Here is an 18,465-nt window from a genome sequence, read left to right as displayed (position 1 = left end):
TATTGCAAAAAAACTGTTTCAATTATTAAAGACTTGTTTCTAGTGTAAAACTAGGCCTTGTCTCAGTTATCAATGCACTATACCCTGTCTCTGTTTATATTACCCTAAACCCTGTCTGTTTATATTACACCAGACCCTGTCCCTGTTTATATTACACTATACACTGTCTCTGTTTATATTACACTAGACCCTGTCTGTTTATATTACACTAGGCCCTGTCTCTGTTTATATTACCCTAGACCCTGTCTGTTTATATTACACTAGGCCCTGTCTCTGTTTATATTACACTAGACCCTGTCCCTGTTTATATTACACTAGGCCCTGTCTCTGTTTATATTACCCTAGACCCTGTCCCTGTTTATATTACACCGGACCCTGCCCCTGTTTATATTACACTAGACCATGTCCCTGTTTATATTACACTAGACCATGTCCCTGTTTATATTACACTAGACCATGTCCCTGTTTATATTACACTAGACCATATCCCTGATAATATTACACTAGGCCCTATCTCTGTTTATATTACCCTAGACCCTGTCTGTTTATATTACACTAGGCCCTGTCTCTGTTTATATTACACCGGACCCTGTCCCTGTTTATATTACACCGGACACTGTCCCTGTTTATATTACATAGGACCCTGTCTCTGTTTATACTGCACTCGGCCCTGTCTCTGTTTATACTGCACTCGGCCCTGTCTCTGTTTATACTGCACTAGACCCTGTCTCTGTTTATACTGCACTCGGCCCTGTCTCTGTTTATACTGCACTCGGCCCTGTCTCTGTTAATACTACACTCGGCCCTGTCTCTGTTTATACTGCACTAGACCCTGTCTCTGTTTATACTGCACTAGACCCTGTCTCTGTTTATACTGCACTAGACCCTGTCTCTGTTTATACTGCACTCGGCCCTGTCTCTGTTTATACTGCACTCGGCCCTGTCTCTGTTTATACTGCACTCGGCCCTGTCTCTGTTTATACTGCACTCGGCCCTGTCTCTGTTTATACTGCACTCGGCCCTGTCTCTGTTTATACTGCACTCGGCCCTGTCTCTGTTTTTTGACACTCGACCGTGTCTTAGTTATTGCGGCACTAAACAATGTCCACAAATATTGGCAATGGTTTGGGAGGAAACAGTGAAAGTAACAGTCAAGAAACAGAAGACTGGAGACAGAAATAGAGCAAATTTCGCTGGATAGTTGCAAGTGTTGCATTCCTTTCCAAATGAAGGATAGAACCAGTGAGAGAATAAGAGATTTATTAACCTCATGGCAGGTTTAGGTACAGCTTCACTTTTCCCATCACTGGCACCAATCATCACACACCGGAGGTAAATCTCAGGAGCTTCTGTGTGATGGTGAGGTGATCACTGAACAATAAAGCTCAGAGACTGGTGGGGGGGCTGCTCATTATCCTCGGTGTGATTTAATCCCCTTTCCCACTGAATACTGCGGACAGATATGGTCACCTTGGTAACAGAATGGTCAGTGTGACATCACTTTCTAAACAAGACAATGGGTTATCAATCAATGGTAAAGGTATTAAACACTCTGCAATTACATTTTACATAAAAGGAAATACAATGCTGGAAAAGAATTGCTGAAGAGAATAATTTATCTCTGGGGAATTGACTAGCAAACATTAAGAATGATGTGTTTTGTTTACACACACACACACAAATATATAAATTATAGCAAAGACAGTGTGTGTGCTCTTTTCCATTGTTCTGCTACACCCGAGGTGTTATACTTTCTGTGGACTTTAGGAGCCTGCGGCAGCCCATCTGGCGGTGCTTGCTGGGTCAGGATATAAAGAGACCGCGCGCTGTTCCTCCTCCCACTGCCTGGGGGAATGGGTCAGAATATTTAAAGGGGCAGGGACTCCCCCTTTCTTTGCATATTTATAGTTAAAGGGACAGTCCAGTTTATCTTGGGGTGTCGGAGGACTTCACCAACCGAGCTCCCATTAACAGTCGCTCCCTTCTGTACTGTGCGGCGATTGTAAAGCTGTCTATTTCAGTGACTTAAGCCTTTCTAAATTGTGCTGGCCCAATAGGGTGAGCCCGGCTGGCCCAATAGGGTGAACGCTTGCTGGCCCAATAGGGTGAGTCTGGGTTGGCCCAATAGGGTGAGCCTGGGCTGGCCCAATAGGGTGAGCCCGTGCTGGCCCAATAGGGTGAGCCTGAGCTGGCCCAATAGGGTGAGCCCGAGTTGGCCCAATAGGGTGAGCCCGAGCTGGCCCAATAGGGTGAGCCCGAGCTGGCCCAATAGGGTGAGCCTGGGCTGGACCAATAGCGTGAGCCTGGGCTGGACCAATAGGGTGAGCCCGAGTTGGCCCAATAAGGTGAGCCCGAGCTGGCCCAATAGGGTGAGCCCGAGCTGGCCCAATAGGGTGAGCCCGAGCTGGACCAATAGCGTGAGCCCGAGCTGGACCAATAGAGTGAGCTTGGGCTGGCCCAATAGGGTGAGCTTGGACTGGCCCAATAGGGTGAGCCTGGACTGGCCCAATAGGGTGAGCCTGGGCTGGACCAATAGGGTGAGCCTGGGCTGGACCAATAGGGTGAGCCTGGGCTGGACCAAAGTCAGCAGACAACAATCAACACAACAAGGCTCCCTTTCAGGGGCCACTGACCTGGGCATAAACATGTGTCCAATCAAACTGACAGACAGCCTGAAGCCCCGCCCACCCCTTGTCCCTGCCCAAAGGACCGCGCATGCGCCGCGATACCCGCCCTGACCAAGATGGTGGAAGCTGAGTCCGCTCCCCTGCCCTGACCAAGGTGGCGCCCGCTGAGCCCGCTTCCCCGGGCGCTCACTAACTGGGCCTGGAACCGGTGGGCAAACACAGGGCCTTCGGGCTGTGATTCGGGGCCTGGGGCTGAGCCCGGATGTGTGTGAAGCAGATGGTGCGGAGTGTTGTCTCTCGGGCCTGGGCCCGCACTCGGTGTGTGTGAAGCCCACGTCCCCCCCGGGGTTTATTAACCCATGGAACTATTTGTGCTGCACTTTTTTGACTGACAGGCAACAAGCCCCGCCCCCTCAGAGAGCTGTGGAAGTTGGGTCATTGAATAAATTTAAGACAGAAATAGACAGTTTCTTAACCAATAAGGTAATAAGGGGTGATGGGGAGCGGGCAGGGAAGAGGACCTGAGTCCATGATTGGATCAACCATGATCGTATTAAATGACGAAGCAGGCTCGAGGGGCCATTTGGCCTACTCCTGCTCCTATTTGTTATGTTCTTTATGTCAAGCTCCCGCCCCCCCATCTCCCCCCCGCCTCCCGGACCAAATCATTCCATGCAGATGGTGCCGAGAAGCAGGACTGGGGAGGCATGCACGTGGACGGGGGTAAGGCACTTTGGCTGGGGGGGCATGCATTTGGACTGGGGTAAGGCACTTTGGCTGGGTGGGGCATGCATTTGGACTGGGGTAAGGCACTTTGGCTGGTCCTTGCTGACTTCTGGGCAGCTCTGTCCTGTGTTGCTTCAGGAAGTCAAAGTGGATCAAGTTACAATTTGCAAAGTCAGTGCGACCTTGCGATGGGCTGTTCCAGTTACACATTCCTGTGAAACTTCAGGTTGTGGCTTATCCTCCAAGGGGACCAATTAAAGACAAAGGGAGGAGCATGGTGGCCATTTTTGCAGTACAAATAAGCGCGTCCTTTATTAACCTGCTCCCTCCCTCCGCCCATCTTTCACCCGCTGCCTCACCCACTGCGCATGCTCAGCTCACACTGCCCGGCTGATTGATGGCAGCTCCCGACCAATAGAAGAGCGGGGGCGGAGCTGGAGGAATGGGCAGGCAGTTGGCCATCCAACCAATTGGAGTGTGTGTGGGCCGGGGCTTGTGACCCCCGATGGATGGGGCTGAGCCCGGATCTACCTCATTGGCTTAAACTCTGCCCCATTGTTAAAGCTGGTTTCTCTCAAACTGCAGGAGGATACTGGACCTTTCTGTTGTGATTTTAAACAGATGGAACCATGTGAGGTGGAGGAAACATTGCAGCATTTGGTAGTGAAATGGATTAATTCAGGCCGGACAGTGGGTATTATTTCAGGAAATAACACAGTGTAGTTGTTTCTGTTTAAACAGATGGAACCCTGTCGTGGAACAACCACGCTTCTCATGTTCTGGTCAACCATGTGCGCAACAAGTGTCGTCATCTGGAGGAGCTCAAGCTCCGGGTTTCGGAGCTTGAGCAGCAGCGAGTGTCACTGCATCTGTGAGACTGAGAGCTGCGTGGCTAGCACCTTCCAGGAGGTCATCACCTCGCAGCATAAGAGTATGCAGGCAGAGAGGGAATGGGTGACTGCCAGACAGACATGGAGGACCAGGCAGGTAGTGCAGGAGACCTCGAGTGCATCTCACTCTCTATACTGGTGGTTCCTCAGGGAGTACAGTCAAGTCCAAGGCTTCATGGGTGGCTCAACTGTATGGGAGAGGGGGGAGGTGCACGGTTAGGAAGGCAATATTGAAAGGGGCTTCAATAGTTCCGGGGACAGACAGGCCTTTCTGCGGCCGCTGACATAACTCCAGGACGGTAGGTTGTCTTCCTGGTGCCAGAGTCAGGGATGTCATTGAGAGGCTGCAGGACATTCTGAGGGGCGAGTGTGAACAGCCAGATTCCTGAGGGGGTGGGGACTGTACAAGCCGGATAAGGTCACATCTCAACAACGCCGGTACCCTTACCTCCCTGGGGGTTTGCTAATACAGTTGGGGAGGGTTTAAACTTGCTTGGCAGGGGGATGGGAACCTGAGTGTAGATTCAGAAGGGAGAGAAGCAAAGCTTGGAAATGGGAACAGAAAATTTCTCAATGAGTTTGGTAGGCAGAGGCTAGAATATCAACCACAAAGGAGTTTGACAGTGCTTAATGGTACACACTTCAATGCAAGAAAGACTAGGGAATAAGGCAGATAAGCTGAGGTGTTGTTACAGCAGTGAGGAGGGATGATATGTTGGCAGGATCATCAAATGAGGCCATATGTGTTGAACTGATAAACAAAAAAGGGGCAATCACAATGTTGGGAGTGTACTATAAACAGTCAGAGGGAGATAGAAAAGCAAATATGTAGGAACATTTGAGAATTAGGCAGCAATAGTCGGAGATATCAACTACCACAGAATCAGAGAAATTTATGGCACAAAAGGAGGCCATTCAGCCCACTGTGTTTGTGCCGGTCAAGAAAGAGCTATCCCGCCTAATCCCACTTTCCAGCTCTTGCTCCACAGCCTTGTAGGTTATGACACTTCCAGTGCATATCTAAGTATGTTTCAAATGTTGTGAGGGTTTCTGTGTCTACCACCCTTTCAGGCTATGAGTTCCAGAGCCCCACCACCCTCTGTGTGAAAAGTTTCTCCTCAACTCTCCTCTAAAGCTTCTACCAATTACTTTAAATCTGTGCCCCCTGGTAATTGACCTCTCTGCAAAGGGAAATAGGTCAGTTCAGAGAAGGTTCACGAGGTTGATTTCGGAGAAGGGGTTGTCATGTGAAGATAGGTTGAGCAGGTTGGGCCTATACTCATTGAGTTTAGAAGAATGAGAGGTGATCTTATTGAAATGTGTAAGATTCTGAGTAGGCTTGACAGGGTTGATGCAGAGAGGATGTTTCCCCTCATGGGGGAATCTAGAACTAGGAGGCAGAGTTTCAGAATAAGGGGTCGCCCATTCAAAACGGAAATGAGGAAGAATTTCACTCTCAGAGGTTCGTGAATCTTTGGAATTCTCTACCCCAGAGAGCTGTGGAGGCTGGGTCATTGAATATATTTAAGGTGGGGATAGACAGATTTTTGAATGATAAGGGAGTGAAGGGTTATGGGGAGTGGGAAGGGAAGTGGAGTTGAGGCCAAGATCAGATCAGCCATGATCTTATTGAATGGTGGATCAGGCTCGTGGAGCCAGATGGCTTATTCCTGCTCCTATTTGTTTGTCTTATAGAAACATCGAAAATAGGTGCAGGAGCAGGCCATTCAGCCCTTCTAGCCTGCACCGCCATTCAATGAGTTCATGGCTGAACATGAAACTTCAGTACCCCCTTCCTGCTTTCACGCCATACCCCTTGATCCCCCGAGTAGTAAGGACTTCATCTAACTCCCTTTTGAATATATTTAGTGAATTGGCCTCAACTACTTCCTGTGGTAGAGAATTCCACAGGTTCACCACTCTCTGGGTGAAGAAGTTTCTCCTTATCTCAGTCCTAAATGGCTTACCCCTTATCCTTAGACTGTGACCCCTGGTTCTGGACTTCCCCAACATTGGGAACATTCTTCCTGCATCCAACCTGTCCAAACCCGTCAGAATTTTAAACGTTTCTATGAGGTCCCCTCTCACTCTTCTGAACTCCAGTGAATACAAGCCCAGTTGATCCAGTCTTTCTTGATAGGTCAGTCCCACCATCCCGGGAATCAGTCTGGTGAATCTTCGCTGCACTCCCTCAATAGCAAGAATGTCCTTCCTCAAGTTAGGAGACCAAAACTGTACACAATACTCCAGGTGTGGCCTCACCAAGGCCCTGTACAACTGTAGCAACACCTCCCTGCCCCTGTACTCAAATCCCCTCGCTATGAAGGCCAACATGCCATTTGCTTTCTTAACCGCCTGCTGTACCTGCATGCCAACCTTCAATGACTGATGTACCATGACACCCAGGTCTCGTTGCACCTTCCCTTTTCCTAATCTGTCACCATTCAGATAATAGTCTGTCTCTCTGTTTTTACCACCAAAGTGGATAACCTCACATTTATCCACATTATACTTCATCTGCCACGCATTTGCCCACTCACCTAACCTATCCAAGTCACTCTGTAGCCTCATAGCATTCTCCTCGCAGCTCACACTGCCACCCAACTTAGTGTCATCCGCAAATTTGGAGATACTACATTTAATCCCCTCGTCTAAATCATTAATGTACAATGTAAACAGCTGGGGCCCCAGCACAGAACCCTGCGGTACCCCACTAGTCACTGCCTGCCATTCCGAAAAGTACCCATTTACTCCTACTCTTTGCTTCCTGTCTGACAACCAGTTCTCAATCCACGTCAGCACACTACACCCAATCCCATGTGCTTTAACTTTGCACATTAATCTCCTGTGTGGGACCTTGTCGAAAGCCTTCTGAAAGTCCAAATATACCACATCAACTGGTACTCCTTTATGTTCGTATGTCCTTCCTATCCACTCCATCTGGGACCCTTATAATTTTGTACACAATTAAGCCTACCCTCAGCCACCACTCTTCCAAAGAAAACAACACCAGCCCACCCAAACTTTCTTCATAGCTCAAATTCTTCAGTCCAGTTAACATCCTCGTAAATCTCCTTTGTACCCTCTCCAGTGCAATCACATCGTTCTGGGGACTGGGAGAAATTTAGAACTCAGCAGAGGAGGACAAAGGGTTTGATTAGGGCAGGGAAAATGGAGTACGAGAAGAAGCTTGCAGGGAACATTAAGGCGGATTGCAAAAGTTTCTATAGGTATGTAGAGAGAAAAAGGTTAGTAAAGACAAACGTAGGTCCCCTGCAGTCAGAATCAGGGGAAGTCATAACGGGGAACAAAGAAATGGCAGACCAATTGAACAAGTACTTTGGTTCAGTATTCACTAAGGAGGACACAAACAACCTTCCGGATATAAAAGTGGTCAGAGGGTCTATTAAGGAGGAGGAACTGAGGGAAATCTTTATTAGTCGGGAAATTGTGTTGGGGAAATTGATGGGATTGAAGGCCGATAAATCCCCAGGGCCTGATGGACTGCATCCCAGAGTACTTAAGGAGGTGGCCTTGGAAATAGCGGATGCATTGACAGTCATTTTCCAACATTCCATTGACTCTGGATCAGTTCCTATCGAGTGGAGGGTAGCCAATGTAACCCCACTTTTTAAAAAAGGAGGGAGAGAGAAAGCAGGGAATTATAGACCGGTCAGCCTGACCTCAGTAGTGGGTAAAATGATGGAATCAATTATTAAGGATGTCATAGCAGCGCATTTGGAAAATGGTTACATGATAGGTCCAAGTCAGCATGGATTTGTGAAAGGGAGATCATGCTTGACAAATCTTCTGGAATTTTTTGAGGATGTTTCCAATAAAGTGGACAAAGGAGTACCAGTTGATGTGGTATATTTGGACTTTCAGAAGGCTTTCGACAAGGTCCCACACAGGAGATTAATGTGCAAAGTTAAAGCACATGGGATTGGGGGTAGTGTGCTGACGTGGATTGAGAACTGGTTGTCAGACAGGAAGCAAAGAGTAGGAGTAAATGGGTACTTTTCGGAATGGCAGGCAGTGATTCGTGGGGTACCGCAGGGTTCTGTGCTGGGGCCCCAGCTGTTTACATTGTACATTAATGATTTAGACGAGGGGATTAAATGTAGTATCTCCAAATTTGCGGATGACACTAAGTTGGGTGGCAGTGTGAGCTGCGAGGAGAATGCTATGAGGCTACAGAGTGACTTGGATAGGTTAGGTGAGTGGGCAAATGCGTGGCAGATGAAGTATAATGTGGATAAATGTGAGGTTATCCACTTTGGTGGTAAAAACAGAGAGACAGACTATTATCTGAATGGTGACAGATTAGGAAAAGGGAAGGTGCAACGAGACCTGGGTGTCATGGTACATCAGTCATTGAAGGTTGGCATGCAGGTACAGCAGGCGGTTAAGAAAGCAAATGGCATGTTGGCCTTCATAGCGAGGGGATTTGAGTACAGGGGCAGGGAGGTGTTGCTACAGTTGTACAGGGCCTTGGTGAGGCCACACCTGGAGTATTGTGTACAGTTTTGGTCTCCTAACTTGAGGAAGGACATACTTGCTATTGAGGGAGTGCAGCGAAGATTCACCAGACTGATTCCCGGGATGGTGGGACTGACCTATCAAGAAAGACTGGATCAACTGGGCTTGTATTCACTGGAGTTCAGAAGAGTGAGAGGGGACCTCATAGAAACGTTTAAAATTCTGACGGGTTTGGACAGGTTGGATGCAGGAAGAATGTTCCCAATGTTGGGGAAGTCCAGAACCAGGGGTCACAGTCTAAGGATAAGGGGTAAGCCATTTAGGACCGAGATAAGGAGAAACTTCTTCACCCAGAGAGTGGTGAACCTGTGGAATTCTCTACCACAGGAAGTAGTTGAGGCCAATTCACTAAATATATTCAAAAGGGAGTTAGATGAAGTCCTTACTACTCGGGGGATCAAGGGGTATGGCGTGAAAGCAGGAAGTGGGTACTGAAGTTTCATGTTCAGCCATGAACTCGTTGAATGGCGGTGCAGGCTAGAAGGGCTGAATGGCCTGCTCCTGCACCTATTTTCTATGTTTCTATGTTTCTATGTTCCTGTAATGTGGGGACCAGAACTGTGCAAGTACTCTACCTAACCGTGGCCTAACTTGTATTTTACACAGTCTGAGCATAACCTCCAGAATCTGGAACTTACTACCTGAAAGAGTGCTGGAGACAGAAACCCTCATTGCATTTACAAAATTACTTGGATATGCATTTGAAGTGCCATAACCTACAGGGCTACGGACCAAGAGCTGCAAAGTGGGATTAGGCTGGATAGCTCTTTTTCAGCCACACAGACACGATGGGCCAAATGGCCTCTTTCTGTGTTGTAAACTGCTATGATTCCATGACACCAATCTCCTCGTGTCTGATATAAACCAACCCCACAGTCACTGACACCAATCTCCTCGTGTCTGATATAAACCAACCCCACAGTCACTGACACCAATCTCCTCCTGTCTGATATAAACCAACCCCACAGTCACTGACATCAATCTCCTCCTGTCTGATATAAACCAACCCCACAGTCACTGACACCAATCTCCTCCTGTCTGATATAAACCAACCCCACAGTCACTGACATCAATCTCCTCCTGTCTGATATAAACCAACCCCACAGTCACTGACACCAATCTCCTCCTGTCTGATATAAACCAACCCCACAGTCACTGACACCAATCTCCTCCTGTCTGATATAAACCAACCCCACAGTCACTGACACCAATCTCCTCCTGTCTGATATAAACCAACCCCACAGTCACTGACATCAATCTCCTCCTGTCTGATATAAACCAACCCCACAGTCACTGACACCAATCTCCTCCTGTCTGATATAAACCAACCCCACAGTCACTGACACCAATCTCCTCCTGTCTGATATAAACCAACCCCACAGTCACTGACACCAATCTCCTCCTGTCTGATATAAACCAACCCCACAGTCACTGACACCAATCTCCTCCTGTCTGATATAAACCAACCCCACAGTCACTGACATCAATCTCCTCCTGTCTGATATAAACCAACCCCACAGTCACTGACACCAATCTCCTCCTGTCTGATATAAACCAACCCCACAGTCACTGACACCAATCTCCTCCTGTCTGATATAAACCAACCCCACAGTCACTGACACCAATCTCCTCCTGTCTGATATAAACCAACCCCACAGTGATTGACACCAATCTCCTCCTGTCTGATATAAACCAACCCCACAGTCACTGACACCAATCTCCTCCTGTCTGATATAAACCAACCCCACAGTCACTGACACCAATCTCCTCTTGTCTGATATAAACCAACCATCATCATAAAAGTCAGTCTCTTGGAGTTGAGGATGACTTGCTTCCACATTAAAAATTAGATCTCAGTTGTCTGTTAAGTCCAATGCGGGAGCTCCAGTCTCTGTCGCAGGTTGGTCAGACGGTGGTCGAAAGTACGTTGGTTGAAGTGTCGGTTTGTTGCAGTACATGGGTTGTTGTTTGCTCCTTCCGCCGTATGCGCTTGGTCTCTGCTTACTCCTGGTGATGAGACTCAAAGTGTTCAATGCCCTCACGGACTATTCTCTTCCATTTTCAGTGATCTTGTGCCAGGGATTCCCAGGTGTCGGTGGGGATGTTGAACTTCTTCAAAGAAGCCTTGAGGGTGTCCTTGAAGCGTTTCCTTTGCCCCCCTGGGGCTCGCTTGCCGTGTCGAAGCTCCAAGTAGAGTGCTTGCTTTGGGAGTCTCGTATCGGGCATATGGACAATGTGGCCCGTCCATTGTAGCTGATCGAGCGTGGTCAATGCTTCAATGCTGAGGATGTTGGCCTGCGTGAGGATATTGATGCACCTATCCTAGCAATGGATTTGCAGGACCTTTCACAGGCAACGCTGATGGTATTTCTCCAGTGCTTTGATGTGCCTACTGTATAGTCCATGTCAGAGAAGCACATATGAGGGCAGGTATCACTACTGCTTTGTAGACCATGAGCTTTGTGCCGCTTTTAAGGTTCTGGTCTTCAAACACTCTATTCCTTAGGCGACCAAAGGCTGCACTGGCACACTGAAGGTGGTATTGGACCTAGTTATCAAAATCTGTCCTTGTTGACAGTAGGCTCCCGAGGTATGAAAAATGGTCCTAATTGTTCAAGACCTCAGCATGGATTTTGATAATTGGGGGAGGAGGGGGATGGGGGTGATAGTGCTGTGTGGCGGGAGCAGGTTGATAGAGCACCTTTGTTTTACGGATGTTTAGTGTAAGGCCTATGCTCTCAGTCGCTACGGTGAAAGTGTTGATGATGGTTTGGAGCCTGTCCTCCAAGTGAATGCAGATACAAGCGTCATATGCATATTGTAATTCGAGGACAGAGGATGGCACGACCTTGGATCTGGTCTGAAGGTGATGGAAGTTGAACAGTTTCCCGTTTGTTCTATAGATTATCTCCACTTCAGCAGGAAGCTTACTGATGGTGAGAAGTGGCTTTGCAGCAAGGAAGATCGACAAGAGCGTCGGTGCAATGACACAGCCTTGCTTCACCCCGGTTCGGACATGAACTGTGTCCGTGGTCGATCCATTGGTCAGGATCATGGCTTGCATGTTATCATAAAGCAAGCGGAGGATGGTGACAAATTTTTGAGACAGCCAAATTTGTAGAGTACACTCGATAATCCCTCACAGTTGACCATGTCAAAGGCCTTGGTCAGGTCAAAGAAGGATGAACCAACCCCACAGTCTTGACACCAATATCCTCCCATGTGATATAAACCAACCCTCGTCACTGACACCAAGTGGACTGGGAAAATATGTTAAAGGGTAAGACTGTAGAAACGCAGTGGCAAACATTTAAGGAGATATTTCATAACTTCTCAGCAAAGATTTATTCAAGTGAGAAATAAAGATGCTAAGAGAAGGATGAACCATCCCTGGCTAACTAAGGAAGTAAAGGATGGTATCAAATTGGAAAAAAAAGGCATATAATGTTGCGAAGGACAGTGGAAGGCCAGAGGATTGGGAAATTTTTATAAACCAGCAAAGGACGACTAAAAATATGATAAAGACAGAGAAGGTAGCATATGAGAGCAAACTAGCAAGAAATATAAAAACAGAGAGTAAGAGCTTCTACAGGTATATAAAAAGGAAACGAGTAGCTAAAGTAAATGTTGGTCCCTTAGAGGACGAGACTGGAGAATTAATAATTGGGAACTTGGAAATGGCAGATTTTAAACAAATATTTTGTATCAGTCTTTACGGTAGAGGACACCAAAAACATCCCAACAGTTGATAATCAAGGCACTATTGCAGTGGGGGGGGCAGGGGGCGGGAGAGCGGGGAGGAATAACTTAAAACAGACACTATCACTAGAGATAAGGTACTAAGCAAACTAATGGGACTAAAGGTGGATAAGTCCCCTGGACCTGATGACATGCATCCTAGGATTTTAAACGAAGTGGCTGCAGATAGTGGCTGCATTGGTTGTAATCTACCAAAATTCCCTGAATTCTGGAGAGGTCCCAGCGGACTGGAAAAGTGCAAATATAACACCCTTATTCAAGAAAGGAGGGAGTCAGAAGGCAGGAAACTATAGACCAGTTAGCCTACCATCTGTCATTGGGAAAATACTGGAGTCCATCATTAAGGAAGTAGTAGCAGGACATTTAGAAAATCATAAAGCAGTCACGCAGTCAGCATGGTTTTATGAAAGGGAAATCATTTTTGACAAATTTGCTGGAGTTGTTTGGGGATGTAACAAGCAGAGTAGATAAAGGGGAACCAGTTGATGTCGTATATTTGCATTTCCAGAAAGCATTCGATAAGGTGCCACACAAAAGGTTACTGCACAAGTTAAAAGCTCACGGGGCTGGGGGTAACATATTAGCGTAAATAGAGGATTGGCTAACTAACAAAAAGTTGGGATAAATGGGTCATTCTCAGATTGGCAAACTGTAACTAGTGGGGTGCCGCAGGGATCAGTGCTGGGGCCTCAACTATTTACAATTTATATTAATGACTTGGATGAAGGAACCGAGTGTAATGCAGCCAAATTTGCTGGTGATACAAAGATAGGTGGGAAAGCAAGTTGTGAGGAGGACGCAAAGAATCTACAAAGGGATATAGATAGGCTCAGTGAGTGGGCAAAAATCTGGCAGATGGACTATAATTTGGTAAAATGTCAGGTTACCTCCTTTGGTAGGAAAACTAAAAAAGCAAATTATTTAAATGGAACAATTACAAAATGCTGTAGTACAGAGGGATGTGGGGGTTCTTGTACATGAAACTCAAAAGGTTAGCAGGAAGTAATCAGGAAGGCAAATGGAATGCTGGCCTTTATTGCAAGGGGGATGGAGTGTAAAAGTAGGGAAGTCCTGCTACAAAACTGTACAGGGCGTTGGTAAGACCACACCTGGAGTACTGCACACTGGTTTGGTCTGGACTTGTCTACATTCCTGTGCCGAGGGGATTGCTACACCAGACGGGAAGGGCAATATTTGGGGACACTGATTCCCCACCAATTCCCATTGCCCTTCTTTCTGGTGGATAATGGAGGGGCCACTGTGTGTAATGTGCAAGTCAGTAAGAATTGTTAACAAGCTCTTTGTAATTGGAGATTTTATTCAGTGGAAACTTTCACACACTATTGTAGATTTTGAACCAAAGATCAATTGAGGATTAAAGTAAAAGTTCATAATTTTATTGCACACTAAATTTCTGTTGAGAGTCGCTGAATTAAGGGGAAAGATAACACACAGCGTTTCTTAAAATGGACACTGCAAACCCGAGAACACCATCAGCAATATATCCAGAATATTAAAGTCCAGCCCAGTTATAGGGTTATCAGCAGAAACAAACCCCAAATGTCAGAATGGACATGGTTCAGTCGAGATGTGATTAACAGCAGCAATAACAGCAGATTCCAACCCCTGCAGTCACTTGTGAACTCGCTGGTGTGTCAGCAGGTTGTATGACCGAGCGAATCGCTTCCCACACTCAGAGCAGGTGAACGGCCTCTCCCCAGTGTGAACTCGCTGATGTGTCAGCAGGGTGGATGACTGAGTGAATCGCTTCCCACACTCAGAGCAGGTGAACGGCCTCTCCCCAGTGTGAAATTGCTGGTGTCTCATCAGGTTGGATGACTGAGTGAATCCCTTCCCACACTCAGAGCAGGTGAATGGCCTCTCCCCAGTGTGAACTCGCTGGTGAGCTACAAGCTGGGATGAACAAATGAATCCCTTTCCACACTCAGAGCAGGTGAATGGTCTCTCCCCAGTGTGAACTCGCTGGTGTTTCAGCAGGTCGCATGACTGAGTGAATCCCTTCCCACACTCAGAGCAGGTGAACGGCCTCTCCCCAGTGTGAACTCGCTGATGAGTTACAAGGTGCGATGATGTAATGAATCCCTTCCCACATTCAGAGCAGGTGAATGGCCTCTCCCTAGTGTGAACTCGCTGGTGAGTTACAAGGTTGGATGAATCAGTGAAACCCTTCCCACACTCAGAGCAGGTGAATGGCCTCTCCCCAGTGTGAACTCGCTGGTGAGTTACAAGTTGGGATGACCGAGTGAATCCTTTCCCACACACAAGGCAGGTGAACGGCCTCTCCCCTGTGTAATTGCGTCGATGAATTTCCAGCTCAGACGGTGATCTGAATACCTTCTCACAATCACCACATTTCCACGGTTTCTCCATGGTGCGAGTATCCTTGTGACTCTCCATGGTTGGACAATCAGTTGAAGCCTCGCCCACACACACAACACATTTACAGTTTCTCCGTGGTTTGAATGGTGCGATGTTTTTTCAGGCTGTGTAACTGGCTAAAGCTCTTTCCACAGGCAGTGCACTGGAACATTCACTCGAGTGTGTTAGTCTCGATACTTTTCCAGTCACACAGATATTTGAAATCTATTCCCACAGACAGAACAGACAAGCATTTCTCCTTCCACTTTCAAAGCCCGATGATATTCAGGTCCTGATGAAACGATTGACTCCGTCAGATCTTGACACGATGTATGGTCTGAAAATCTCCCCTCCTGTAAAAGGAGATAACAAAACTCATCACTGTCAGTACAAGACAGAAATTCAAAATAGACAAATCTAGTTTCCATGGAACTTTCTTTCCTCTCTTGTTCTTCCAAAGCTGTAAATCCCTGTCCCACACATTGATCCTCCTGCTGTGCTGAAATCCAAACCCATCACACATTTCGGAAGGAAAAGGAGGTGGGCTAGCACTGTTAATAAAGGATGGGATCAGTGCGTTACTGAGAAACGATATTGGCTCAGAGGATCAAGATGTTGAAACAGTTTGGGTGGAGATAAGGAATAATAAGGGGAAAAAGTTGCCGGTGTGCTTAGTGCATAGGCCCCCTAACAGTAGCTGCACTGTTGGACGGAGTATAAATCAAGAAATAATGGAAGCTTGTAATAAAGGAATGGCAATAATTATGGGTGATTTTAACCTTCATATTGATTGGACGAAGCAAATTGGTCAGGGAAGCCTTGAGGAAGAGTGAATCCAGGATAGTTTCCTTGAACAGTACATTGCGGAACCAACCAGGGAGTGAGCTATCTTAGAACTAGTACTGTGTAATGAGGCAGGATTAATAAATGATCTTGTAGTAAAAGATTCTCGAGGAATGAGTGACCATAATATGTTGAATTTCAAATTCAGTTGGAGGGTGAGAAAGTTGGTTCTCAAACCAGGGTCCGAAGCTTAAATAAAGGGGACTACAAATGTATGAAAGCAGAGTTGGCTAAAGTGGACTAGGAAAATAGACTAAAGAATGGGACGATTGATGAGCTATGGCAGACATTTAAGGAGATATTTCATAACTCGCAACTAAAATATATCCCAATGAGAAGGAAAGACTGCAAGAAAAGGGATAACCATCCATGGCTAACTAAACAAATAAGGGATGGTATTAAAATGGAGAACAGGGAAATGGCAGCGACGTTGAACAAATATTTTGTATCAGTCTTCACGCTAGAAGACACTAAATACATCCCAATAGTGGATAATCAAAGGACTATAGGTAGGGAGGAACTTAATACAATCACCATTACTAATGAAGTAGTATTAAGTAAAATAATGGGACGAAAGGTGGACAAGTCCCTTGGACCTGACGCCTTACATCCTGGGGTCTTAAGAGAAGTGGCTCCAGAGATAGTGGATGCATTGGTTGTAATCTACCAAAATTCCCTGGATTCTGCCGCGGTCCCAGCAGATTGGAAAACCACAAATGTAACACCCCTATTTAAAAAAGGAGGCAGACAAAAGCAAGAAACTATAGACCAGTTAGCCTAAGATCTGTCATTGGGAAAATGCTGGAGTCCATCGTTAAGGAAGCAGTAGCATGACATTTGGAAAAGCAAGATTCAATCAAGCAGAGTCAACATGGTTTTATGAAAGGGAAATCATGTTTGACAAATTTGCTGGAGTTCTTTGAGGATATAACGAGCAGGGTGGATAAGGGGGAACCAGTGGATGTGGTGTATTTGGATTTCTAGAAGGCATTCGATAAGGTGCCATATAAAAGGTTACTGCACAAGATAAAAGCTCATGGGGTTGGGAGCAATATCTTAGCATGGATAGAGGATTGGCTAACTGACAGAAAACGGAGTCAGGATAAATGGGTCATTTTCCGATTGGCAAACAGTAACTAGTGGGGTGCCGCAGGGATCAGTGCTAGGCCCCAACTATTTACAATCTATATTAATGACTTGGATGAAGGGACCGAGTGTAATATAGCCAAGTTGCTGATGATACAAAGATGGGTGGATCAGCAAATTGTGAAGCGGACACAAAAATCTGCAAAGGGATATAGACAGGCCAAGTGAGTGGGCAAAAATTTGGCAGATGGAGTATAATGTGGGAAAATGTGAGGTTATCCACTTTGGCAGAAATAATAGAAAAGCAAATTATAATTTAAATGGAGAAAAATTGCAAAATGCTGCAGTACAGAGAAACCTGGAGTTCCTTGTGCATAAAACATAAAAAGATAGTATGAAGGTACAGCAAGTAACCAGGAAGGCAAATGGAATGTTGATGTTTATTGCAAGTGGGATAGAGTATGAAAGCAAAGAAGTCCTGCACCAAGTGTACAGAGTATTGGTGAGGCCACACCTGGAGTACGTTCATAGAAGGTTCACTACATTAATTCCAGAGATGAGGCATTTGAATTATGAACATAGGTTGAGCCTATACACATTGGAGTTTAGAAGAATGAGGGGTGATCTTATTGAAACATATAAGATAATGAGGGGGCTTGACAAGGCGGATGCAGAGAGGATGTTTCCACTCACAGGGGAAACTAAAACTAGGGGACATAGTCTCAGAATAAGGGGCCGCCTATTTAAAACTGAGATGAGGTGGCGTTTATTCTCTCAGAGGGTTGTAAATCTGTGGAATTCTGTGCCCCAGAGAGCTGTGGAGGCTGGGTCATTGAATATATTTAAGGTGGAGATAGACATATTTTTGAGCGATAAGGGAGTAAAGGGTTATGGAGAGCAGGCAGGGAAGTGGAGTTGAGTCCATCATCAGATCAGCCATGATCTTATTGAACGGCAGAGCAGGCTCGAGGGGCCAAATGGTCTACACCTGCTCCTATTTCTTATATTCTGGAGTGTTTCTCCTCCACTACCAGTTTTCACCACCAATTCTGGCTGTGTTCAGTTCTACACTCACTGGACCCCCTCACCTCCCCTCCCCTGAAGGTGCTGACTCTGGCTGGGTTCAGTTCTACACTCACTGGTTCCCCTTCCCTGAAGGTGCTGACTCTGGCTTGGATCCTGAAACCCCGCCGACACATTGTTCTTTCACAAAGATGGCCACGCATGCGCTCTACTGCTCGTTGAACCACGATGGCGGCGCAGAAACCTGCAGCTGTCCTTTACAAAGATGGCGACCGTCAGTTTGGGCCTGTTACCGCGAAAACGCCCCAGAGCTGCAAATTCGAGACCTGTTGTTTCTTAGTCCGGGTTGGCGACCTGCAGCAGGTGTTTATAAAGCCCACCTGTCGAGCACGTTGCTCCCCTTATCCCGCTGATTCAAATTCGACTCCAAACTACATGTCAGACCTTCGCCCGCTCACAGCCCGCGTCCCCGCTGATCAAAGTCACACTGCGCATGCTCCACATACAGCCCACGCCTGCGCACTGGGCTTCCCCCAGTGAGACGACCTCCTGACGTAACAGAAAGGCGGCGATGTTTAAAATAGAAAAGCAAC

The 18,465-nt window shown here is 46.7% G+C and overlaps 1 protein-coding gene and 1 pseudogene across 2 annotated transcripts; one reads left to right on the top strand and one right to left on the bottom strand.

Annotated features, from left to right (window-relative positions):
• The window catches only part of LOC139274173 (zinc finger protein 585A-like), a 101,260-nt pseudogene that overhangs the window by 69,313 nt on the left and 13,482 nt on the right, over positions 1-18,465 (top strand).
• Positions 13,842-18,348, bottom strand: LOC139273764 (zinc finger protein 774-like). Of its 2 annotated transcripts, none has more exons than XM_070890828.1 (2): positions 18,199-18,348; positions 13,842-15,273 (listed from the first exon to the last, which is right to left on the bottom strand). In XM_070890828.1, the coding sequence occupies exon 2, from the start codon at positions 14,957-14,959 to the stop codon at positions 14,174-14,176; it is 786 nt and encodes a 261-aa protein (XP_070746929.1). In that variant the 5' UTR covers positions 14,960-15,273; positions 18,199-18,348; the 3' UTR covers positions 13,842-14,173. The 2 variants fall into 2 exon arrangements, with proteins under 2 accessions (XP_070746929.1, XP_070746928.1); XM_070890827.1 differs by having other exon boundaries at positions 18,253-18,348.

This window comes from Pristiophorus japonicus, chromosome 9 (genome assembly GCF_044704955.1).
Source record: "Pristiophorus japonicus isolate sPriJap1 chromosome 9, sPriJap1.hap1, whole genome shotgun sequence".
NCBI lineage: Eukaryota > Metazoa > Chordata > Chondrichthyes > Pristiophoridae > Pristiophorus > Pristiophorus japonicus.
Note: the sequence above shows the minus strand (reverse complement) of the source record. Positions and strands in the feature narration are given on the sequence as shown.